Source organism: Salmo salar, chromosome 01, assembly GCF_965601325.2.
Source record: "Salmo salar chromosome 01, fSalSal1, whole genome shotgun sequence".
In the NCBI taxonomy this organism is placed as follows: domain Eukaryota; kingdom Metazoa; phylum Chordata; class Actinopteri; order Salmoniformes; family Salmonidae; genus Salmo; species Salmo salar.
The window spans coordinates 148,228,278-148,254,496 of NC_138291.1; the positions used below are offsets into that span (position 1 = coordinate 148,228,278).

At 44.0% G+C, this 26,219-nt stretch overlaps 1 protein-coding gene across 10 annotated transcripts in view; it reads right to left on the bottom strand.

The window, feature by feature from the left end:
- Nucleotides 1-4,182: 4,182 nt before the first annotated feature.
- The window catches only part of LOC106565324 (guanine nucleotide exchange factor VAV2), a 216,728-nt gene continuing 194,691 nt past the window's right edge, over nucleotides 4,183-26,219 (bottom strand). For 2 of the 10 annotated variants that reach the window (XM_045690551.2, XM_082955326.1), the window contains 21 exons: nucleotides 24,630-24,729; nucleotides 20,489-20,584; nucleotides 16,995-17,063; nucleotides 16,692-16,778; nucleotides 15,780-15,868; nucleotides 15,514-15,646; nucleotides 15,133-15,147; nucleotides 13,902-14,011; nucleotides 13,694-13,795; nucleotides 12,365-12,453; nucleotides 12,165-12,178; nucleotides 11,940-11,961; nucleotides 11,491-11,618; nucleotides 11,279-11,350; nucleotides 11,129-11,193; nucleotides 9,718-9,834; nucleotides 8,855-8,942; nucleotides 8,631-8,757; nucleotides 7,666-7,755; nucleotides 6,554-6,708; nucleotides 4,183-6,259 (listed from right to left, as the gene is read on the bottom strand). In XM_045690551.2, the coding sequence (XP_045546507.1) occupies nucleotides 6,212-6,259; nucleotides 6,554-6,708; nucleotides 7,666-7,755; nucleotides 8,631-8,757; nucleotides 8,855-8,942; nucleotides 9,718-9,834; nucleotides 11,129-11,193; nucleotides 11,279-11,350; nucleotides 11,491-11,618; nucleotides 11,940-11,961; nucleotides 12,165-12,178; nucleotides 12,365-12,453; nucleotides 13,694-13,795; nucleotides 13,902-14,011; nucleotides 15,133-15,147; nucleotides 15,514-15,646; nucleotides 15,780-15,868; nucleotides 16,692-16,778; nucleotides 16,995-17,063; nucleotides 20,489-20,584; nucleotides 24,630-24,729 (1,816 nt within the window). In that variant the 3' untranslated portion in view covers nucleotides 4,183-6,211. Of the gene's footprint in view, nucleotides 6,260-6,553; nucleotides 6,709-7,665; nucleotides 7,756-8,615; nucleotides 8,758-8,854; nucleotides 8,943-9,717; nucleotides 9,835-11,128; nucleotides 11,194-11,278; nucleotides 11,351-11,490; nucleotides 11,619-11,939; nucleotides 11,962-12,164; nucleotides 12,179-12,364; nucleotides 12,454-13,693; nucleotides 13,796-13,901; nucleotides 14,012-15,132; nucleotides 15,148-15,513; nucleotides 15,647-15,779; nucleotides 15,869-16,691; nucleotides 16,779-16,994; nucleotides 17,064-20,488; nucleotides 20,585-24,629; nucleotides 24,730-26,219 lie in introns of all 10 variants that reach the window. The other 8 variants (XM_082955328.1, XM_082955329.1, XM_082955325.1 and 5 more) reach the window with 7 other exon arrangements.

Below are 26,219 nucleotides of genomic sequence, written 5' to 3' on the forward strand. Positions count from 1 at the left end.
CGGGAGATGTGTTGATCGAACTTTGGTAGCATTTTCCTCAGATTTCCTTTATTATCCTTTATTCTTTCTTCCTGTCCACACAATGGATGGAGAACCCCACTTTCTGAATGGATGGGGACAGTATATCCGGAGAGCCATGATTTCGTAAAACAGAGTATGTTACGGTCCCTGATGTCTCTCCAGACAGAGATCCTCGCCCTGAGCTTGTCTACTTTATTGTCCAGGGACTGAAGGCTAGAGAGTACTTGGAAGTGATGGAAGTATGCAAGCCTCTGGAGTCTGACTAGGAGACCAGACCTTAATTCCTCTTCTCCGGCATTAGCGTCTTGGAGCAGCCGCTGGGATGAATAAAATTGCCTTCAGTTCAAACAAAAGTTCAAACAAAAGGATCAGATTCAGGAAAGTCACATTTCAAATCAAATCAAAGTTTATTTGTCACGTGCGCTGAATACAGCAGGTGTAGACCTTACAGTGAAATGCTTACTTACAGGCTCTAACCAATAGTGCGTGTGTGTGTGTGTGTGTGTGTGTGTGTGTGTGTGTGTGTGTGTGTGTGTGTGTGTGTGTGTGTGTGTGTGTAAGTAAAGAAATAAAACAACTGTAAAAAGACATTTGAAAATAAGAGTAGCAAGGCTATATACAGACACTGGTTAGTCAGGCTTATTAAGGTATTATGTACATGTGGGTATGGTTAAAGTGACTTTGCATGGGTATGGTTAAAGTGACTATGCATATATGATGAACAGAGAGTAGCAGTAGCGTAAAAAGAGGGGTTGGCAGGTGGTGGGACACAGATAGCAGATAGCCCGATTAGCCAATGTGCGGGAGCACTGGTTGGTCGGGCCAATTGAGGTAGTATGTACATGAATGTATAGTTAAAGTGACTATGCATATAAGATAAACAGAGAGTGGGGGGGGGGCAACAATGCAGTCCAGGTAACCATTTGGTTACCTGTTCAGGAGTCTTATGGCTTGGGGGTAAAAACTGTTGAGAAGCCTTTTTTTTCCTAGACTTGGCACTCCGGTACCGCTTGCCATGCGGTAGCAGAGAGAACAGTCTATGACTGGGGTGGCTGGGGTCTTCGACAATTTTCAGGGCCTTCCTCTGACACCGCCTGGTGTAGAGGTCCTGGATGGCAGGAAGCCTGGCCCCAGTGATGTACTGGGCCGTACGCACTACCCTCTGAAGTGCCTTGCGGTCAGAGGCCGAGCAATTGCCGTACCAGGCAGAGATGCAACCAGTCAGGATGCTCTCGATGTTGCAGCTGTAGAACCTTTTGAGGATCTCAGGACCCATGCCAAATCTTTTTAGTTTCCTGAGGGGGAATAGGCTTTGTCGTGCCCTCTTCACGACTGTCTTGGTGTGTTTGGACCATTCTAATTTGTTGTTGATGTGGACATCAAGGAATTTCAAGCTCTCAACCTGCTCCACTACAGCCCCATCGATGAGAATGGGGATGTGCTCGGTGCTACTTTTCCTGTAGTCCACAATCATCTCCTTAGTCTTGGTTACATTGAGGGATAGGTTGTTATTCTGGCACCACCCGGCCAGGTCTCTGACCTCCTCCCTATTGGCTGTCTCGTCGTTGTTGGTGATCAGGCCTACCACTGTTGTGTCGTCAGCAAACTTAATGATGGTGTTGGAGTGATGCCTGGCCATGCAGTCATGGGTGAACAGGGAGTACAGGAGGAGACTGACATGCTCCCCTGGGGAGCTCCAGTGTTGAGGATCAGCGTGGCAGATATGTTGTTACCTACCCTCACCACCTGGGGGCGGCCCGTCAGGAAGTCCAGGATCCAGTTGTAGAGGGAGGTGTTTAGTCCCAGGTTCCTTAGCTTAGTGATGAGCTTTGAGGGTACTATGGTGTTGAATGCTGAGCTGTAGTCAATGAATAGCATTCTCACATAGGTGTTCCTTTTGTCCAGGTGGGAAAGGGCAGTGTGGAGTGCAACAGAGATTGCATCATCTGTGGATCTGTTTGGGCGGTATGCAAATTGGAGGGGGTTTAGGGTTTCTGAGATAATGGTGTTGATGTGAGCCATTACCAGCCATTCAAAGCAGTTCATGGCTACGGACGTGAGTGCTACGAGTCTGTAGTCATTTAGGCAGGGTTCCTTTGTGTTCTTGGGCACAGGGACTATGGTGGTCTGCTTGAAGCATGTTGGTATTACAGACTCAATCAGGGACATGTTGAAAATGTCAGTGAAGACACCTGCCAGTTGGTCAGCACATGCCCGGAGCACACGTCCTGGTAATCCATCTGGCCCCGCAGCCTTGTGAATGTTGACCTGTTTAAAAGGTCTTACTCACGTCGGCTATGGAGAGCATGATCACACAGTCGTCCGGAACAGCTGATGCTCTCATGCATGCCTCAGTGTTGCTTGCCTCGAAGCGAGCATAGAAGTGATTTAGCTCGTCTGGTAGGCTCGTGTCACTGGGCAGCTCGTGGCTGTGCTTCCCTTTGTAGTCTGTATAGTTTGCAAGCCCTGCCACATCCGACGAGCGTCGGAGCCGGTGTAGTATGATTCAATCTTAGCCCTGTATTGACGCTTTGCCTGTTTGATGGTTCGTCGCAGGGCATAGCGGGATTTCTTGTAAGCTTTCGGGTTAGAGTCCCGCACCTTGAAAGCGGCAGCTCTACCCTTTAGCTCAGTGCGAATGTTGCCTGTAATCCATGGCTTCTGGTTGGGGTATGTACGTACAGTCACTGTGGGGATGACGTCCTCAATGCACTTATTGATAAAGCCAGTGACTGATGTGGTGTATTCCTCAATGTCATCGGAAGAATCCCGGAACATGTTCCAGTCTGTGATAGCAAAACAGTCCGGTAGTTTAGCATCTGCTTCATCTGACCATTTTTTTATAGACCGAGTCACTGGTGCTTCCTGCTTTAATTTTTGCTTGTAAGCAGGAATCAGTAGGATAGAGTTGTGGTCGGATTTACCAAATGGAGGGCGAGGGAGAGCTTTGTACGCGTCTCTGTGTGTGGAGTACAGGTGATCTAGAATTGTTTTCCCTCTGGTTGCACATTTAACATGTTGATAGAGATTTGGTAGAACTGATTTAAGTTTCCCTGCATTAAAGTCTCCGCCACTAGGAGCGCCGCCTCTGGGCGAGTGGTTTCCTGTTTGCTTATTTCCTTATACAGCTGGCTGAGTGCGGTCTTAGTGCCGGCATCTGTCTGTGGTGGTAAATAAATAGCCACGAAAAGTATAGCTGAGAACTCTCTAGGCAAGTGGTGTGGCCTGCAGTTTATCACAATGTACTCTACTTCAGGCGAGCAAAATCTAGAGACTTCCTTAGATTCCGTGCACCAGCTGTTGTTTACAAATATGCACAGACCGCCCCCCCTCGTCTTACCGGAGTGTGCTGTTCTATCCTGCCGGTGCAGCGTGTATCCCGCTAGCTGAATATCCATGTCGTCATTCAGCCACGATTCCGTGAAACATAGGATATTACAGTTTTTGATGTCCCGTTGGTAGGATGTTCGTGATCGTACCTCGTCTAGTTTATTGTCCAATGATTGCACGTTGGCGAGTAATATTGACGGTAACGGCAGCTTTCCTAGCTGCCTTCTGCGGGTCCAGACGAGGCATCCGGCTCTTTTTCCTCTGCGTGGCTTCCTTCTGCGAATAATTGGGAAGTCTGCCCTGTGGGGTGTTTGGAGAATATCGTGTGAGTCCTGCTTGCTGCTGTTGTTGTTGTTGAAAAAAAATCTTTGTCTAACCCGAGGTGAGTGATCGCTGTCCTGATATCTAGAAGCTCTTTTCTGCCGTAAGATACGGTTGCAGAAATATTATGTACAAAATACTTTACAAATATCGTGAAAAAAACACATAGCACAGTTGGTTAGGAGACCGTAAAACTGCGGCCATCTCCTGAAATGCTGGTGAGTGACCGCCAATCTAATATCCCAAACATATTTTTTTGCTGTAGGTAATAATGCAAGTAACGTTCTGAGCAAATAATGTACGAAATAACAACAACCACCACAACATCAAGAAAAATACTGCAAAGTTGTCTAGGAGCTAGAAACAGGGCGACCATGTTTGTCGCCGCCATCTTGTTCACCTTATATTCGAAAGTACTAGATATTTTACAAGGCTTTGTTAGAAAAAAATAACAATAAAAGATTAAGTAACTCATAAAACAATTCCATAAATGGAAACAGTAACATCAAATGTAGGCAAAAAGAGAAATATTTATTTCATGATAGACCACATTTTGGAAATACTCAACCATTCAAAGAAAAATGTACACTATTAAGTTATTTTTTGAGGAAGTACTGATAGGAGTTGAAATATCTATAACACATGCAATGAGTTTTCTCCACTACACAAACAGCGACTAAGTAGTCCCCCCCCCTTAGCCAACATGTACTCCCACCCAAAATCATCCCTTCCTATCCTAGGTGTCAGGAGTTATGTTTGGGAGTAGTGGGAATACACACAACATAGTCACATACGATCAGAAACCTACAGTACTCTTTCCTCTTCCACCACATCAGTCTTAGTTTTTCAGCCAATGTCACTGTTTGAATCATCTGGTCAGTCGATTATTGTGGGTACTTGGGGTTGACAACTGATCTGGGATGGGATAGGAAACCAGAGAATATGGCAGCCATCTTTATCTTCAACATCTGATTACATGGATGTGGTCAGTCAATGATCCAGTGTGGCTTTCTGCACTGTAGGCTAGATTAAATCTGGTGCACTGTTTCCCCTTGGAGCTAGAAAGTGTATGACTGCATTCGATATATTTATATTGTGACATCATATCATTTTCAGGTAGATCATCATAATGATGTTGACTTTTTGATTCTGAGTAATTCATGGAGCTGCCATATTACTTCACCTGACACCACAGCACCAAAAAGAAAATTCAGAGAATTTTCAACATTTTAAACTTCCTATAATCCCAGGACCATGTGTCCATCTGTAAATAAGGCAAGGTACAAACAAACTGATAATGAAAATCTCTAGGTTAAAGTTCATCCGGACATTAATAAAAAATAAGTTGCATTTGGCTTTAAAATAATTACGGTTGGTCCAGTTTTTAGCAAGTACAGTTTGGTCTTTTACTAAATAAAACAAAATAAAACCAACAAAAACGTTGAACACCAAGATAGATTTTCAGTGCATTAGGTGAGTGTTGGACTGACTTAAATTTCCCTTTTTGCCCCCTGTTGATTGTGAGGAGTACCCATAGACTTAAAGTGCTGAGACTGATGTGAACCTTCTATCTGTACACCCATTCTACCTGCCATTACACCCCACGGTGAGTCACTGTTCTTTTTTGGCTGCGTCAGGAACAGTTCCCCAACTCCAGTGCAATGCTTCTGAGGGCACTGTCTGTCTGTCTTCAGTTGAAAAGAGGGTTGAATGAACGAACAGAGGGTTAAGAACTGGAGCTGTGTCCCAAATGTTGCATCTCCCCCTTCCCTCTTCTTCTCCATCCATAGTGCACTCTGCAGTAGAGGTTGGATGGGTAGAGCTCGACTGTAAGCTGGCGGTGGTCCATGGACCATAACTGACGAATCCTGTGAGTATTAACCACACTTCAAAGGCACCATAATGTTATAGTGGTCAGGGCAAGTGAGTGTGTCTGTGTGTGCAAGACAAACTAATCCTGGCATTTCTCCTTCCACCTCTCTTGTACGCCCTCAAGGCATCACCATGACAACTAAGGCAAAATCTTCCAGCAAAGAGACACAAATCTGTATTTTTCTTCATCTCTTTTTCTCTGCTGTGTTGCTAATATCCATATCACACATTAATTGTTAGGATCTCTGTTAAATAAATTATCTATACATTATATTACCCCCTCCCATAGACCTGCAACAAAGGAGGATCTATCCATGTAATAAAACTATAGGTTCCCCAGTCTCTGTACGTACAGTATGTTGGGCCTCTCTCTGCAATGTTTCTCAGTTCATGTCAGCCCCCTCAGAACAACCTGAGGCAGACAGACTGGAATCCAGTTTTTCCTCACAGAGATCAAACAGGACAAGATCTTACAAAAAAACAACATAAGCAAAGCCGATGCATACGCGTAGGAAGAAAACCAGAATAGAAACGTTGTTCACTGCAAAATCAGTATCCAGCAAAAAGTATTCCACATGGTGTTTCCCTGGAAACCAACTAGTCCTTTCTGAGGACTGTGGAGCGAGGTGTGATGCGATTGGATAGGAGCCGTGGTGACATCAGAACCTCACTGAACTCCTTCTTCGTCAACATATGTTGAAGGAAACCAGCCAATCTAAAATGTCAGACACACACAGCAATGAGAACTGAAACTTGTCAAAAATCACAACATTGGGGAGAAAAAAAGTACAAAAATAATAATCTAATACTGTAGCCTAAAGAAAGGCTTCTAGATTTCAGTGAGGAAAATGATGAATTAGGCGTTAACATTGCTGACTTCACTTTGAGGTTACACTTTACATTACATTGCTCTCTTACCTGTGTAACCACACAGCAATTATTATAGTAACAACATTGTAATAACATGAATACCATATCTTAAGCCCCTGCTATATTGGTTCTCACTCACCCTGCCATTGGCCTCTCCCTTCCACCAGCCCTGGTCTCCTCCGATCTTGCTGTAGATCTTGACAATGTCTCCTTCTCTGAGTGACAGCTCCCTCATGTCCCGTGCTGCAAAATTGTACCTGGCCACCGCTGTGCTGACCACCCTCGGTGTGAACACTGCAACAATGACATCAGAGTCAGTGAGATAACAGTGCAGAGAGAGCAGACACATTGGTGTTCCACAGGTAACTTACAGATCCTACAGTGCAGAACATTTACAGACAGTAGTGGAGATTAGGGTTGGAGGAGAGGATTGTGCATGAGGATTTTTCATTCTTTTTTATTTTATTTATTGTGTGTTTTTGTTCTACCTTGTGTTATTTTTCGTGCTACATTGCTATTGATTACTGCATTGTTGGGTTTGGAGCTTGCAAGAAAGGTATTTCACTGTACTTGTGCACGTGACCTTAAAACTTGAAACTTAAGATGGGTTCTTTACCCCTCGACCCAGTTTTATATTCTAAATAAATCAGTTAATTCAATGCTCTACCTAATGATGACACAATAAAAGAAAGAAAGTAACACACTCCTGTACGCCCTCAAGGCATCACCATGACAACTAAGGCAAAGTATTCCAGCAAAGAGACACACACCTATCTTTTTCTTCATCTCTTTTTATCTGCTCTGTTGATAATATCAATATCACACAATAAGCATTAGGATCTCTGTTAAATACATGATCTATACATTAGATTACCCCATCCCATAGACCTGCAACAAAGGAGGAGTCTGTCCATGTAATAAAACTATAGGTTCCCCAGTCTCTGTACGTAGAGTAAGTTGGGCCTCTGCAATGTTCTCTGCTGTTAGTTCAATGCCTTTTCAATGATGGCACATCAACGACACAAAACAACTAAGAAAGAAAGTCGCACACTCAATATATGCTCCTATCAATGTAATGGGTGAAAATCTCATGCTTCTACAGTGATGACACATGACAACCGAGAGGAGAACCTTTGACAGCTACGAACGAATATGGGAGGAAAAGGGATGTGAGAGGAGAGGAGAGGTGGCTTGCTTGCTAGAGGACAGAGGGAAGAAGAAGAAGACTTGAAGAGAAGGAGGAGAGAGTACCTGACCAGAAGGGGGCTGAGCTCTGAGAGGAGGAGAAGTTGAGACCCTGAGGACTGAGGAAGGAGAAGTTGTAGGAAGCACCAATGGCTGCTGAGACAGTCAGTGAAAGAGGGAAAAGGGGAAAGAGAAGAAAAGAAAGAAAGAGAGAAGAAAGAAAGAAAAGAAAAGAAAGAGAACTCATTAGGGAACATGCAATGGCTGGCCAGAGATCAAGGTGGCCACCACATACATAGGGCTTTGTCCCCCATGGAAAAACAAGCCTAAATCAAGAGAAAAAACACTACTCCCATTCTATACTCATGCCTCACACACTGAAAAACCAACCCTGACAAATGTCCAATCCTCCAGAGGCGCTGTATCCTCTTGTTCTCTCCCCTAGACTCCACCCCTTCCAACCCCTCCAACCCACACACACAGATCAACAAGCCCATTGTCTCCATCCATTTCCACACGCTGACCAGAAAGATGGAGGGGGGAAAATGTGTTGTTGGTGCCATTTGGGCCTGGCTGGAGAGGGAGCAAACAAAGGCAGATCAGTGTGGGAGTCTGGCCAGAGCAGAGAGCAGGGCAGAATCATTTATTATACATCTAATGATTGAGGGTGTTCAACAAAGCCCATTCAGCTGGCCTGACACCCAGTCAGCCAGCCCAGGGCCTGAGACAGCTGCCAGGAGCCCCAGCCTTCCTCCTTCTGGCTGGCTACATGGGTCAGGGGAGGTGGTGACTCTGGGAGGGACTGAGCCTTGCAGGGTGACTGGCCTGGCTGGGTGTTTCCTGTTCTGGGAGGAGAGAGGCGGGTGGAGAAACAAACCAGCAGCCTGCCCCTCTCAGTTAACTCTGTGCAGTGAAGACTCTGGATGAAGGCATGGATTGACTGAACAGGGGTGTCTCCTATGTGTGCATCGGTGGTAATGGCAGACAGAAGAGGAAGAGAGAGGAGGGAGTCTCACCAGGGATGGGCTCACCTGGAGAGCGAGTGCTGGCCCGCGACGCCGGCCCCCGTTCTCTAGATTTGTAGGGATATCGTAATGTCGTGTCTAGCAGCTTGAAACTCTCCTTCAGCGAATGAGACTGATAGTACTCCACCAACTCCTGTCAGACAGAACACAAGAGAAAGAAATTCATTGACCATATAAGCATTACAAATGGTATGTGACATTATGTGACTGATAGATGAAAACTCTCTTACCAGTAGACTCTCAAACTTCTTAGCCTCAGTGATGTGGATCCAGCTGTCTTTCTCAATGACTTTAATGTGCTTTACTTCATCATTGAACCTATTGGAGACAAAAGTACTGCAGTGACCGCAGTACTCACAGAGGTGGGAGCTGACAGCGTGGGCATTAGAGCTGACAGCGTGGGCATTAGAGCTGACAGCGTGGGCATTAGAGCTGACAGCGTGGGCATTAGAGCTGACAGCGTGGGCATTAGAGGTGACAGCGAGGGCATTAGAGGTGACAGCGAGGGCATTAGAGGTGACAGCGTGGGCATTAGAGGGTGACAGCGTGGGCATTAGAGCTGACAGCGTGGGCATTAGAGCTGACAGCGTGGGCATTAGAGCTGACAGCGTGGGCATTAGAGCTGACAGCGTGGGCATTAGAGCTGACAGCGTGGGCATTAGAGGTTGACACGGAAACAGGACTACAGTGGGTCTTGCAGCTCCCGGTAGGAATGGGAGTGAAGTTCTGGGTTTGAAATATGTCATGTGTGGAGCTTTTCATTATTACTGTGTGTAAGCCTAATATAGTTTACTTAATAAAAATCTCTACAAAATAAATGTTAATTTCCCCTCTCCTGGCTGCAGTTGCAGCCAGTCACTCAGATGCACGTGGAGACATACACAATTGCACATGTCCACAGGGCATGGTCTAACTCACTCCAATGGCATCACAAACTGTATGACAACTTCCTGGTAATGTACACAACAAATATCAATTTTGATATGAACGTGGCTTTCACTATAAAGTATGTGAAGGAATGGGGGGTTTGTTAGTGATGGGGGGTTTCTTCTGTGATTTTTCTTTGCTAGGGTAAATTAGGGTAAACACTAACTTGATGCTGATGGCGAACCTCTCTGCCTCAGCAGTCCTCTCTCTGATCAGGTATGTCCCACTGCTGTGGGACTTCAACAGGTTGTCAGCCTGTGTCCGCTCCATGTTGCCAGCAAACCTGACAGGACGTTGAGGGGGAACACAGGTCACTGATGGACTTCAGAATATACATAGTAATACACTGTCCTAACATAGTAATAAGCTGTCCTAACATAGTAATACACTGTCCTAACATAGTAATACACTGTCCTAACATAGTAATACACTGTCCTAACATAGTAGTACACTGACCTAACATAGTAGTACACTGACCTAACATAGTAATACACTGTCCTAACGTAGTAATACACTGCCCTAACATAGTAATAAGCTGTCCTAACATAGTAATACACTGTCCTAACATAGTAATAAGCTGTCCTAACATAGTAATACACTGTCCTAACATAGTAATAAGCTGTCCTAACATAGTAATAAGCTGTCCTAACATAGTAATAAGCTGTCCTAACATAGTAATAAGCTGTCCTAACATAGTAATACGCTGTCCTAACATAGTAGTACACTGACCTAACATAGTAATACGCTGTCCTAACGTAGTAATACGCTGTCCTAATGTAGTAATAAGCTGTCCTAACGTAGTAATAAGCTGTCCTAACGTAGTAATACGCTGTCCTAACATAGTAATGCTGTCCTAACATAGTAATAAGCTGTCCTAACATAGTAATAAGCTGTCCTAACATAGTAATAAGCTGTCCTAACATAGTAATACACTGTCCTAACATAGTAGTACGCTGTCCTAACATAGTAGTACGCTGACCTAACATAGTAGTACACTGACCTAACATAGTAATACACTGACCTAACATAGTAATACACTGTCCTAACGTAGTAATACACTGTCCTAACATAGTAGTACACTGACCTAACATAGTAATACGCTGTCCTAACATAGTAATACGCTGTCCTAACGTAGTAATACGCTGTCCTAATGTAGTAATACACTGTCCTAACATAGTAATACGCTGTCCTAACATAGTAATACGCTGTCCTAACATAGTAATAAGCCGTCCTAACATAGTAATACACCGTCCTAACATAGTAATAAGCTGTCCTAACATAGTAATACGCTGTCCTAACATAGTAATACGCTGTCCTAACATAGTAATACGCTGTCCTAACATAGTAATACGCTGTCCTAACACAGTAATACGCTGTCCTAACACAGTAATACACTGTCCTAACACAGTAATACACTGTCCTAACGCAGTAATACACTGTCCTAACGCAGTAATACACTGCCCTAACATAGTAATACCACAGTAATACAATTTATTTACTTCAGAGAAATGAGGAGAGGGGTACTTGCAAACTAGACTGAATATCACAACTTTTGAAATGTCTGTGAAGGGTCGTACCATGGGTATGCATAGTAGTCTGTTTCCCTTGAGGACTGCCGGCTGGGGAAGGACTGGAACAAAGGCTGTGGTGACAACCACAAAATCAGCATTAGAGATTTCATAAATAGAGTCATGAGTGAGTGAATGTGTATGTGAGGGGTCCTTTACCTTGGGGTCCAAACAAGGCTTTACACAGCTGTTAGGAAAGAAGCCACTCTTCTGGGTTTGGATAAGCTTTCCCTGGGAGAGAGAGACACTAGGTGTCGATATACAACAACTGTGTTGCTATGCCTGGATGTAGGAGCACATTGGGCATGCTCATCAGAATGTGTATGTGTAACCTATAGTCAGTATTTATAGGGGTCAGGGAGGGATTTTACCTCCCACCAGGTGGTGTCAGGTTCCCCCTTCAGGAGCTCGATGAAGTCGCCTGTCTGGAAGGAGAGTGGAGGCTTCCCTGGAGGAACAGGCGTCCCGTGATAATTCCTCACAGCCACCATCTTAGGACCTGAAGCCAAGATAAAATGCATACAGTTAGATAGACTGAACACTCTTCACTTGGGCTATTAAGACTACACAGAATTCTCCATATAACATTTCAACACTTCCATCACTCGTGTTAGTATACTCAATCAGCTCTTGCATTGTAGTCTTCCACTAGATGGCAGCAGAGAGCTGTAGCGCTACTCCACATTCCAGCCAACTTCAAGTTAGTTTGACAGCTTGAGAGCAATCTTTATCAACGTCTACTGTACATTGTATGGATTCCTGACTGACTAACATTAATTACACTGTGCTATATGATTTCCTGTATGAACAGCATTCCTACCTGAAGGCGGTAGTCCAGGTTCCTGAAAGGGGAAGGATAAACACAGCAACAGTGTCAAGATCAGGGAGCTCTAAGAGCTAATCGTATTAATGTTCTACACAACCAAACAGATGAATCAATCAGTTATCAATACAACAACAAAATGGTCATTAATTCATAAAACAATAGATTTCATTCTTCAAAAGGTGATACATCTGAATGTATAAGGGAGGGTGAAACACTCACTGTATCGAGTGGATCTGAAAAAATGTGAGAGAGAAAGAGCAGATGGTCACCGAAATGGTACAACTCACTAGTTATGCATGTTCCATAGAACTGTCTGTATCTAGGGAGACTGGTCAGTAACACTTCACTTTAAGTTCCTCTTATATCTCTGTAGTACCACTGTAATGAATAAGTGTTAAGCAGAGGGAGGAGAAACCTACTTATTTTACAGATGGTGATGCACTCTAGACACTCTTTGTGCGCTCCAGTCCCACAATGGGAACAGTAGTACCCCTGGTAGAATATCCCCCTGGGAGATAGAGAGAGTGAGATACACAGAGAGAGATAGAGAGAGTGAGATACAGAGAGATAGAGAGAGTGAGATACAGAGAGAGATCGAAAGAGTGAGATACACAGAGAGAGTGAGATACAGAGAGAGAGAGAGTGAGATACAGAGAGAGTCAGATACACAGAGAGAGAGATAGAGTGAGATACACAGAGAGAGAGAGGAGACAGCAGGATCATTCCTAACCCTGACCAGCTAGGGCAGGTCTTTATCTAAACACCACTCTGAATAGAATACACAACATGCACCGTATGTGATTCTGTGCTAGTACTTTCCTAGTATACACTGTTGTTCCAAAAGCTTCAGGTTTGATTCCTGTGTGGCGCCACACTGTGTATTTGTGTTAACCGAATAAAAGCCTTGGCTAAATAGACATGAATTCAATGTTCTGTTACTACATCCACCGTAAGCAGTCCACTCTTTTTTAAGTGAATTACATCTTACGCTATGTAAAATACAGTGTATACACTGCCATGTCCAATAGCCAACACCATACATCACAGGCTGATACACTGGGGCTACTGATGCAATTATACAGTTAGCAGCTAGTGGTAGCAGCACACTGGTCCCTTCCACAAGACGGGGAGGGAATGTAGGTCAGCGCTGCTACTATGCCGTTTTTGGGTCAATACATTGCATCAAGTATAGAGTGTAGACCGCCACTGTAACACAGGTCAGGAGTGGTAGTGGTACGCTTCACAGCGTAGTTCTAGAGCTGCACTCACATTGTCCCTGATGAAGACAGCTTGTCTGTTGAAATGTTGGTTATTAGGTTATTACAAAATTGCATCTGAGCTCCTAGAGTGTGTCCTTTTCTTTTCCAAGTGTTCCACTCCGCTAGCCAGCACCTCGCCTAAACAGGTGCGTGTTTCCTTCATCTCCAAATGTCCTCACATTGTCAACCTAGACGCAGGCCTACTGTAATGGTTGGCTTTGGAAAAGTGTACGTGCATGTTTTAGCTGTCAGTCAAATCAAACAGACGCGAAGGCTGACTGATTTGTCATTCAGGGAGTTTATTGAAGCTGGCAGCCTCAAAAGACCGCATAACACATTAAGTGTGTAGCATCAGTAAGTACCACTAACATCCCATTGAAAAACAGTGATGTCTTCTGTCAACAAAGTGCATGATAAGGCCACGTGAACGATCTGATGTAGGTGTACAGGTACATAGGAGGAGTCCTTGCGGCTTTTTCCAAGTCTCACCTCAGCAGCATCTTGCAGGCTCGGCAGTTGGTGTCCTTCTCAAACGTGTGCATCTGGAAGTTGTGCTGATTGGCCGTGGCTTTCTCCGGCTTGATGTTTGACCTTCAGGATTGGAGGAAATATACATAGCGAGTTTGAAATGGATCTGATTCGTCTAAAAGCTCCACGGTGATGTATATTGCTACAGTAGATCTACTACTGTACTCACATGGCCATCTCAAACTGCTCCATCCATTTCCTCTTGGTGTCCTCTGTTTTACAGAAGAACTGGAAACCCTGCTTCCCTTGCAGGTGGATCAGGTAGAAGCCGTAGGACCACTGCAGAGAAAGAGAGGATGAGGAAGCGATAGAGGAAAGAAAGAAACAGAGGCATTGATGGAGAGAGTGGAGGAGAGCAGTGGTGGAAAAAGTAGCCAATTGTCATACTTGAATAAAAGTAAAGACACCTTAATAGAAAATGACTCAAGTAAAAGTGACAGTCACTCATTAAAATACTACTTGAGTAAATGTCTAGAAGTATTTGGTTTTAAATATACTAGAGTTTCAAAAGTATAAATCATTTCAAATTCCTTATATTAAGCAAACCAGATGGCACAATTTTTTTGTTTTTTAAATTTATGGATAGCCAAGAGGCACAATCCAACACTCAGACATAATTTACAAACAAAGCATGTGTGTTTAGTAAGTCCCCCAGAGGCAGTAGGGATGACCAGGAATGTTCTCTTGATAACAGTGTGAATTGGACCATATTCCTGTTCTGCTAACCATTCAAAATTTAACGAGTACATTTGGATGTCAGGGAAAATGTATGGAGTATAAAGTACATTATCTTCTTCAGGATTTAAAAAAAATGTAACCTTTATTTAACTAGGCAAGTCAGTTAAGAACAAATTCTTAATTATAATGACGGCCTACCCCGGCCAAACCCTGACGACGCTGTGCCAATTGTGCGCCGCCCTATGGGACTCCCAATCACAGCCAGATGTGATGCAGCCTGGTTTCGAACCAGGGACTGCAGTGACGCCTCTTGCACTGAGATGCAGTGCCATAGACCGCTGCGCCACTCGGGAGCCCTAAAATGTATTTAGTGAAGTAAAAATTGTGAAAAATATAAATAGTACAGGTACTCCAAAAAACGACTTTAAAGTATTTTTACTTTACACCGCTGTGTGGGGGACGGGCAATTGGGAGGGTTGTAACAACTTCACCTACACAATGATGTATACTAATAAAATGTCATTTTTATAACCTACACATTCCCTTTGGAGCTAACCAAGAGATACTGTTCATGCTTGGGAATGCATCTGACAAAAGCGTAAGAGAATCACATAGCCAGTGGGTGCACATGCAATCATGGCATGACCCAACACCACACCCACACACACACACACACACACTAGCTGCAATGAGAAGATGAGTTAAGGATTGCTTCAGCTTACCATTTTTCCACTCGACTGGTAAGCATGCAAAGAGAAACACACCAGAGAAGATTCAGTTACACATGCACACGACCACACATGCAGATTCAAAAGAATGGTTAGATTGGTGGAAAATGCACACGGCAGTATTATAAATTACCTTCATTTCATTTACATGTTCTTCAGAGCATAGGCTTGCACAATGCATACAGATCTGACACTTTGATGCATTACACATGAGCTCGCTTATCTGAAATTACCGTCACCGCAATTCTACCTCAAGGACACCATTTGTAAACTTTGCTAAGATATTGCAGAACCTGGGCTGAGCGTGTCCCTTCAGCAGGCTGCTGAGGGAAATTGTGCGTCCCTCGTTTTAAAGTGCTCAACGCTGCTGCCTACCTTCTTCATGTCCCTGTTGTTCATGGGGTCGTCAGACATTTTGTACGACTGCAGCTCAATGATCTCCTTCAGTTCATAGCAGTAACCTTTCCGCTTGCACACTATGACCACTTTATCAAACAGGAATATGTACCTTGGGAAAAGAAGCATAAAACACCTGTTAGAGCTCTGAACACGTGTTCTCCATTACTAAGTCTGTTTATGACCTCATTCGAGTACCACACATTCAGTAAGTCTGGCTTTCATAGCGAAGCTTGACCACTCACCGGTCCTGCTTTGTTCGGTTGACTATGGAGGACACCTTGAGCTCTCCATCTATCTTTGGTCTGCCATACTCCACCAGTTTGACCTGCTGCTTGGGCCACATACACATGCCAGTGTTAATCTGATGCTGTACATCTCTGGTTTCCCCAGTGGTCAATAAAAGTGGTAGTATAAACAGTAGGTATGGATGAGAGCAGCACACTGTTGTCTACTTTACTCAATGTTATTAATTATTCATCTAACCTGGTTAAATCTCATTGAATTAAGTTTTCCATCGCCCAAGGCACTGAACTGACTTGTGCTGTATTAAACATCAAGATGTCCAAATGGGAAATGTGAGTGTAATTTAATTCTGCTATCATAACACTGACATTCATGAGTATTTCACCTCTGACCGTATGACCCCCTTCAGAATGTGTCAGTTATATCTTGTCCGGGATACAATGGGCATACAGACGTACAGACATATCTGAAGTAGCAGCCTGTGGCTCTCTATCCCTAAGGCTTCACTTAAAACACATATTAAGGCCATTAAAAGCCAGCTGCTGTTAGACTTAACACTGCCTTGTGCGACACACTTAAGTTTGGGATTCGTGGAGACTTAAAAAGCCTGTCTGCTCACGCTCTGGGAGAATAAATGATTTATTAGAGACATGATAATTGCAGATGAGTGGGACAGGTAAAGCGAGGGATGAGGTAGGCAGAGAGTGGAGAAAGTGAGAGAGAGAGAGAGAGAGAGAGAGAAGAAATGTTCCAGGCTGTCCACTGAGAGATGTTGAGGAACGAGTTGGGGCCAGAGGGACGGGCAATTGACGCTCAATAAATCTCAAAAGGGTTAAAAAATTCCTTATCGATGAAGCATCAGTGCTGATTGTAGGAAAGTACTGTCATTTACAGCAATCAGAGTTACTTACAAGGTTTTCGATGGAGTTCTGGAATTCACTAATCTTCTTCAAGGTTTCATTGTCTCTCTTCACTTCATTGATGTACATAGCCAGGTCCTTCAGAGACAGAGATGCATTGTTTTACACCAGTACATCTGAACAACATCTATTATATCTTGCCCGAGTTAGAGCTACAATATAACTTTTTACACTATGCTCCCAAGCATTATTCTGAATGAATAGAAACATGTAATCAATGGTCATATCCAGAATAACGTCACAAACGTGCATGTGCACGTGCACACACACAAACACACACACACACATACACACCTGCATGGCCTCCAACGCCTCCTTGAGCTGCTGTCTCTCAGGTCGGTCAGTTGAATGACTCACCAGCTCCTGTAAGGGAATGTTACATTCCATCAGTGGAGCACACTATACACCAAAATACACCACACACTCCACAAAACATTGACATAACTCAGTATGACAGCCACACACTGCGGAGAGAAACAGATCAACTCCCTGTAAGTTACACTCATGTAACTTGTATGAACTCTCACTAAACATCGTCACCTCAAAATGTGTTTTACTGCATAAATACAGTGAATACTTTATGAGAAAATCTGTGCGTTTTTCCCAAAAATATGAATGCTGCTGCAAACAATGAGGGTTATTTTAGGCCAGTACACATCTATTCTCTCTGCCTATCAGAGGCACGGCACTAGTGGAACATATGTACATACACAGCATGTGATCTTACAACTGACCCATTCAGCTGGACTTCATGCTTCAGCAGTTTTTAGGAGCGTGGGGAGATAATATGAGAGTGATGGTGTAAGATGAGGCTTTTGGTGAGTTGAGGCCTGCTGGCTGCTTCATTGAAGACAGAATGATTTGCTACAGTATACAATATATTATGAGCTATGTACTGTGTAATTATGATAATTCTGACAAAGACCAGCTATGTCTTCATCACAGTGGAATCTGCAACACCCAGGTCATGAAGTAAAGATGCTAAGGCTTACACACGCACGCACACACACACACACACACACACACACACACACACACACACACACACACACACACACACACACACACACACACACACACACACACACACACACACACACACACACACACACACACACACACACACACACACACACACACACAGCCTATCAGTTGAAGCCCTGAGGCCACAGCATATTAATCCTTTACCACAAAGCTATGGGAAGCAGTGAAATGGGCTGCATGTAATACGATTACAGCATGGCTGATTTGAACACAGTTTCTCTTCTCTTGAAGTCCTGCAGGCCATTCAGCCAGTCAGTCAGTCAGTCCAGTCTGAGTTGAAAAACCACTCACTGCAGTCCACCCATCATCACCTGCCATGCACTCTGCTCACCTCTACTCTCTCCATACCCACGTCACCAACTAAACCCACCTCATTCATTATTGAGCTGACTAGTTAATTCATTCTGTTTTGAATCAGACTGCCTGACCAGCTTGTTTTTACTAACATGACTACTATGGGAGAGTTCCTGGAAGAAGGCTCCGTTGGGTCTCTGTGCGTACTGGCCACACAGTCTGCATGTTTAATCCATGTGGGTGGGCATAGGGACCCAGAGACACAGGGCCTTGTAGAGGAATGGGATGAGGGGGAAACAGAGGGACACCAAGATGTGTACTGAGTGGGCGCTCGAGTGAGATTGACCCTTAAAACACCTAGCATATTCAACAGCTATACCAAGAGAAACCCCTAGCATATTCAACAGCTATACCAAGAGAAACACCTAGCATATTCAACAGCTATACCAAGAGAAACACCTAGCATATTCAACAGCAATTCCTAGAGAAACCCCTAGCATATTCAACAGCTATACCAAGAGAAACACCTAGCATATTCAACAGCAATTCCTAGAGAAACACCTAGCATATTCAACAGCTATACCAAGAGAAAAACCTAGCATATTCAACAGCTATACCAAGAGAAAAACCTAGCATATTCAACAGCTATACCAAGAGAAACACCTAGCATATTCAACAGCTATACCAAGAGAAACACCTAGCATATTCAACAGCAATTCCTAGAGAAACACCTAGCATATTCAACAGCTATACCAAGAGAAAAACCTAGCATATTCAACAGCTATACCAAGAGAAACACCTAGCATATTCAACAGCAATTCCTAGAGAAACCCCTAGCATATTCAACAGCTATACCAAGAAAATCTCATGACGTTCATATTGTCTTGAAAAATGTCCCTTTTTTGTGAAGAGTGATGGTACTGAGGATTCATGTAAATGTGTCACAGTACTGCCATTGACATGAATGCATAACGGCTGGCACAAGTTGTAATGTAAACTCAGCAAAAGGACCCTGTCTTTCAAACATAATTCGTAAAAATCCAAATAACTTCACAGATCTTCATTGTAAAGGGTTTAAACACTGTTTTCCATGCTTGTTCAATGAACCATAAACAATTAATGAACATGCACCTGTGGAACGGTCGTTAAGACACTAACAGCTTACAGACGGTAGGCAATTAAGAGGCATTTCTATTGACTCTGAAAAACACCAAAAGAAAGATACACAGGGTCCCTGCTCATCTGCGTGAACATGCCTTAGGCATGCTGCAAGGAGGCATGAGGACTGCAGATGTGGCCAGGGCAATAAATTGCAATGTCCGTACTGTGAGACGCCTAAAACAGCACTACAGGGAGACAGGATGGACAGCTGAACGTCCTCGCTGTGGCAGACCATGTGCAACAACATCTGCACAGGATTGGTACATCCGAACATCACACCTGCGGGACAGATACAGGATGGCAACAACAACTGCCCGAGTTACACCAGGAATGCACAATCCCTCCATCATTGCTCAGACTGTTCGCAATAGGCTGAGAGTGGCTGGACTGAGGGCTTGTAGGCCTGTTGTAAGGCAGGTCCTCACCAGACATCACCGGCAACAACGTCGCCTATGGGCACAAACCCACTGTCGCTGGACCAGACAGGACTGGCAAAAAGTGCTCTTCACTGACAAGTCGCGTTTTTGTCTCACCAGGGGTGATGGTCGGATTCGTGTTTATCGTCAACGGAATGAGCGTTACACCGAGGCCTGTACTCTGGAGCGGGATCGATTTGGAGGTGGAGGGTCCGTCATGGTCTGGGGCGGTGTGTCACAGCATCATCGGACTGAGCTTGTTGTCATTGCAGGCAATCTCAACACTGTGCATTACAGGGAATACATCCTCCTCTGTCATGTGGTACCCTTCCTACAGGCTCATCCTGACATGACCCTCCAGCATGACAATGCCACCAGCCATACTGCGTGATTTCCTGCAAAACAGGAATGTCAGTGTTCTGCCATTGGCAGCAAAGAACCCAGATCTCAATCCCATTGAGCACGTCTGGGACCTGTTGGATCGGAGGGTGAGGGCTAGGGCCATTCACCCCAGAAATGTCCGGGAACTTGCAGGTGCCTTGGTGGAAAAGTGGGGTAACATCTCACAGCAAGAACTGGCAAATCTGGTGCAGTCCATGAGGAGGAGATGCACTGCAGTACTTAATGCAGCTGGTGGCCACACCAGATACTGACTGTTACTTTTGATGTTGACCCCCCCTTTGTTCAGGGACACATTATTCCATTTCTGTTAGTCACATGTCTGTGGAACTTGTTCAGTTTATGTCTTAGTTGTTGAATATTGTTATGTTCATACAAATATTTACACATGTTAAGTTTGCTGAAAATAAACGCAGTTGACAGTGAGAAGACGTTTCTTTTTTTTGCTGAGTTTAGGTTTGCGATGCACCTTACCTTAAGTAGGAGGTGGTACTTGAGAACCCGCTGCATGGGTACTACCAGCAGGTCCTGGAGCTTGAACTTGCCCTCTTGCACCTTCATAGTGCACTCCTACAACAACAACAAGAAACATCATACATTTCACAGTTGATAACTACAACAGCAGCCAAAGTGTACACATTCTGATACAAAAGTGTCATTTCAAACTATCACTACACCACTTTGCTACAGTTGTGCCTTCCAACAACAGTATCAACAGCTTATTAAAAGGTATCAAATCCCTGTCTGTCCTTACCCCTTAGTGAACAACTACATCAGGCCATTCATACTGATATGGATATTCCTTTACTGTATGAGTAATAAAGAACACATTCGTCCCTGTCTGAATAATAGCCATAACAATCTCCTTTTTTATTAAGAAAAACAACGAGCCATACAGCTGCATTGTAATGCATTGAGACAGACCATGAGCCATCGTAACCCAGTAGATGCTGAATGATGTCTTCTGCTCTACACAAAGATTATCAGACCTGATGTCTCTCTCTCTCTCCTGAAGGGATAACTCTGATGCTTATCCAATTTAAAAGCCACATTGTTGTGTGTGTGTGTGAGAGAGAGAGAGAGAGAGAGAGAGAGAGAGAGAGAGAGAGAGAGAGAGAGAGAGAGAGAACACTCTCACACAAACACAGTTAGAATGAGCAGGAAGAAACCACTACAATGGTCAATCTCAGGCCTTCCCCCTATCCTGCACCCTAGTCTACCCTAATCCCCCTTCACCACAGAGATAGCCTTCTCCTATCATCAGTAACTACCCTTCCTCTATCATCACTTCTGAGTTGGTTTGGGTCCAGTTTGCTACAGAGAAGTTACTATGTCCCTAACACAGACAGAGTTCTCTATGTCCTCTCTCCAATGCTCGCTTCCAGCCAGGGGGTTTTACATCCTGTAATATGTGTATTAACTGTAATATGTGTGTTTAGGGCTGACCGGGAAGTACATGTCCCTCAGTGACAGAGGGCAGTTGGACACTGTACAGTACTGTTCTGTAGACCTCTGCTCCTCACGGTTAAGTGTGTTTCACTGTGTTAGGACATCTCCAGGCGTCCGTACTGGGACCTAGAGACCCGCCTTCTACTTACAGGGCATTCGGAAAGTATTCAGACCCCTTGACCCCAAAAAGTAAAATATTGTTTTCATCAGACCAGAGAATCTTGTTTCTCATAGTCTGAGAGTCCTTTAGATGCCTTTTGGCAAACTCCAATAGGGCTGTCATGTGCCTTTTACTGAGGAGTGGCTTCCGTCTGACCACTCTACCATAAAAAGCCTGATTGGTGGAGTGCTGTAGAGATGGTTGTCCTTCTGAAAGGTTCTCCCATCTGTCAGAGTGACCATTGGGTTCTTGGTCACCTCCCTGACCAAGGCCCTTCTCCTCCGATTGCTCAGGTTGGCCGGGGCGGCCAGTTCTAGAAAGAGTCTTGGTGGTTCCAAACTTCTTCCATTTAAGAATGATGGAGGCCACTGTGTTCTTGGGGACCGTCAATACTGCAGACATTTTTTGGTACCCTTCCCCAGATCTGTGCCTCGACACAATCCTGTCTCGGAGCTCTATGGACAATTAATTCGACCTCATGGCTTGGTTTTTGCTCTGACATGCACTGTCAACTGTGGGACCTTATATAGCCAGGTGTGTGCCTTTCCAAATCATGTCCAATCAATTGAATTTACCACAGGTGGACTCCAATCAAGTTGTAGAAACATCTCAAGGATGATCAATGGAAACAGGATGCACCTGAGCTCAATTTCGAGTTTCATAGCAAACGGGTTTGAATACTTATGTAAATAAAATAAAAATCTAAAAACCTGTTTTCACTTTGTATTATGGGGTATTGTGTGTTTATTTATTTTTATTTTCACCTTTATTTAACCAGGTAAGCTAGTTGAGAAGAAGTTCTCATTTACAACTGCGACCTGGCCAAGATAAAGCAAAGCAGTGCGACACAAACAACAACAGATTTACACATGGAATAAACAAGCGTTCAGTCAATAACACAATAGAAAAAAGAAAGTCTCTATATAGTGTGTGCAAATTGCGTGAGGAGGTAAGGCAATAAATAGGCCATAGTAACGAAATAGTTACAATTTAGCAAATGAACACTGGAGTGATAGATGAGCAGATGATGATGTGCAAGTAGAAATACTGGTGTGCAAAAGAGCAGAAAAGTAAATAAAAGCAATATGGAGATGAGGTAGGTAGATTGGGTGGGCTATGTACAGGTGCAGCGATCGGTTAGCTGCTCAGATAGCTGATGTTTAAAGTTAGTGAGGGAAATATAAGTCTCCAGCTTCAGCAATTTTTGCAATTCGTTCCAGTCATTGGCAGCAGTGAACTGGAAGGAAAGGCGGCCAAAGGAGGAGTTGGCTTTGGGGATGGCTAGTGAAATATACATGCTAGAGCGTGAGCTATGGGTGGGTGTTGTTATCCTGACCAGTGAGCTGAGATAAGGCGGAGCTTTACCTAGCATCGACTTGTAGATGACCTGGAGCCAGTGGGTCTGGCGACGAATATGTAGCGAGGGCCAGCCAACTTTATCCTATCCTGGGATAGGATAAAGTAATCCTTCTAACCCCCCCCCCCCCCTAAAAGATTTAGATGCACTATTGTAAAGTGGTTGTTCCACTGGATATCATAAGGTGAATGCACCAATTTGTAAGTCGCTCTGGATAAGAGCGTCTGCTAAATGAGTTAAATGTAAATGTAAATGTCGCAGTGGTGGGTGGTATATGGGGCTTTGATGACAAAACGGATGGCACTGTGATAGACTGCATCCAATTTGATGAGTAGAGGATTGGAAGCTATTATGTAAATGACATCGCCGAAGTCGAGGATCGGTAGGATAGTCAGTTTTACGAGGGTATGTTTGGCGGCGTGAGCGTAGGAGGCTATGTTGCGCAATAGCTAGCCGATTTTAGATTTTATTTTGGATTGGAGATGTTTAATATGAGTCTGGAAGGAGAGTTTACAGTCTAGCCAGACACCTAGATATTTGTAGTTGTCCACATATTCTAAGATAGAACCGTCCAGAGTAGTGATGCTAGTCGGGCGGGCGGGTGTGGGCAGTGAACGGTTGAAAAGCATGCATTTGGTTTTACTAGCGTTTAAGAGCAGTTGGAGACCACAGAAGGAGTGTTGTATGGCATTGAAGCTTGTTTGGAGGTTAGTTAACACAGTGTCCAAGGAAGGGCCAGATGTATACAGAATGGCGTCATCTGCGTAGAGGTGGATCAGGGAATCACCCGCAGCAAGAGCGACATCGTTGATATATACAGAGACAAGAGTCGGCCCGAGAACTGAACCCTGTGGTACCCCCATAGAGACTGCCAGAGGTCCGGATAACAGGCCCTCTGATTTGACACATTGAGCTCTGTCTGAACCAGGTGAGGCAGTCATTTGAGAAACCAAGGCTATTGAGTCTGCCAATAAGAATACGGTGATTGACAGAGTCGAAAGCCTTGGCCAGGTCGATGAAGACGGCTGCACAGTACTGTCTTTTATCGATGGCGGTTATGATATCATTTAGTACCTTGAGCGTGGCCGAGGTGCACCCGTGACCAGCTCAGAAACCAGATTGCATAGTGGAGAAGGTACGGTGGGATTCTAAATGGTCAGTGATCTGTTTATTGACTTGGCTTTCGAAGACTTTAGAAAGGCAGGGCAGGATGGATATAGGTCTGTAACAGTTAGGGTCTAGAGTGTCACCCCCTTTGAAGAGGGGGATGACCACGGCAGCTTTAAGATTGATAAGGCAAAACATTTATTTAATCCATTTTAGAGTAAGGCTGTAATGTAACAAAATGTGGAAAAGGGAATGCACTGTATGCTACAGTACTAGAGCCGGGTCAACCCACCAGCATGGCTGGCTCAGCAGTGGGCCACGATTTGGGCCAGCTGGGGATTCCAGGTTTAGCAGATCTTTCACTGCAGACCATTGCTGTTTGTCCAACTGCAGTACAGTAGCTTTAGATGGAAGCCAAACTATCATAGTAAAATGTCATGATTCAAAACACCATGGGTGGTTGTGAATCAACTTTGCACCAATGTTGAACAGGTGGTAAGGGAGGGGGAGGGATAGTGTGTGTGTGTGTGTGGTTACTGTACCTCTACTTTCATCTTAACGTCCTCCCGCGTGGCGATGAGTTCATCCAGTATCTTCTGGGCATTCTCCATGTGGCTGCAGTACTGGCCGTAGATCAACAATCTGTATATCAACACATTACATCACTGTATTATTACAAGCATACACTGAGTGTACAAAACATTAGGAACATGCTCTTTCCATGATAGACTGACCAGGTGAATCCAGGTGAAAGCTATAATCCCTTATTGATGTCACCTGTTAAAACCACTTCAATCAGTGTAGATGAAGGGGAGGAGACAGGTAAAGAAGGATTGTTAAGCCTTAAGACAATTGAGACATGGATTGCGTATGTGTGCCATTCAGAGGCTGAATGCAAAAGACAAAATATTTAAAGTGTCTTTGAAAAGGGGTATGGTAGTAGTTGCCAGGCACACAGGTTTGTGTCAAGAACTGCAACGCTGCTGGGTTTTTCACGCTCAACAATTTCCCATGTGTATCAAGAGCAATTGGAGTCAACATGGGCCAGCATCCCTGTGGAATGCTTTCGACACTTTGTAGACCATGCCCTTACGAATTCAGGCTGTTCTGAAGGCAAAAGGGGGTGCATCTCAATATTAGGAAGGTGTTCTTAATATTTTGTACACTCAGTGTATATTCTATTATAGGGTTCCTGCAAAGGGTTCCCAATATCAAAGGGTACACAGATCATCATATAGCAATATGCTGTTGACTCTTAGGACCAGTTCATTACCCAATAACCCATTGGGCACTTGACACTAAGGAGGAGTAAGCTATACTAATAGCTTTAGATTAAACATAATTACAACAATATTTAACAGTTCAGTGGGTGACCCATTTTCCACCATAGGCGGCAGATGTAAAATGAACATATGAATAGATTTCATATGGGCATGACTACTGTATATATGAATATACTGTATTAATAAGTAATACATTAACTCGAAACCCAGGACAATCTTTTGAAGAATACACGCCTCTACCCAATAAGTCATAATCATAGTATAACCACAGTACACTAATGAAAGATAGTGATTATAATAAATTGCTTTGAAGAGTTATCAGGCAGAAAGCCTATTAATTTGGACCAGTGAGGATATGAAGGGCACATTCACAACGGGCCCCTGACACAGATCACTTCATCTTGGAACTAGTTCAAAGTTATCTTGACTAGAGGATGGCACCACGCGTGGCACAGATTCCTCTCTCTCTCTCTTATTTTTCAAAGTAGGGCATTGTCACGACTGGCAGTGCCAAACCCCTCTGACGCTTTCGGCAAAGTCTCTTTATCTTCAGCAGAGCAGAGTTTGCATTTCTAAAGTCTAAGGATGTCTCTGACAGATCCTTGACAGAGACAAGAGCACTGCTCCAGAGAGCTGGGAGATGTCTCCAAAACTCAGCAAGAGAGCAGGAGCACAGTATGGCAGAAAAAGCACATTTCTCTTAGAAAATCAGTTGGGTTTCTTCTTCTTTCAATTAAATTACTACAATAATTCACTAAGCTTTTTAACATTTCACAACTCTTCACTTAATCTTGGAGTTAGAGCATAAGTCACTAACAGAGTGCTTTGATAACAGTCACTACACCAGCT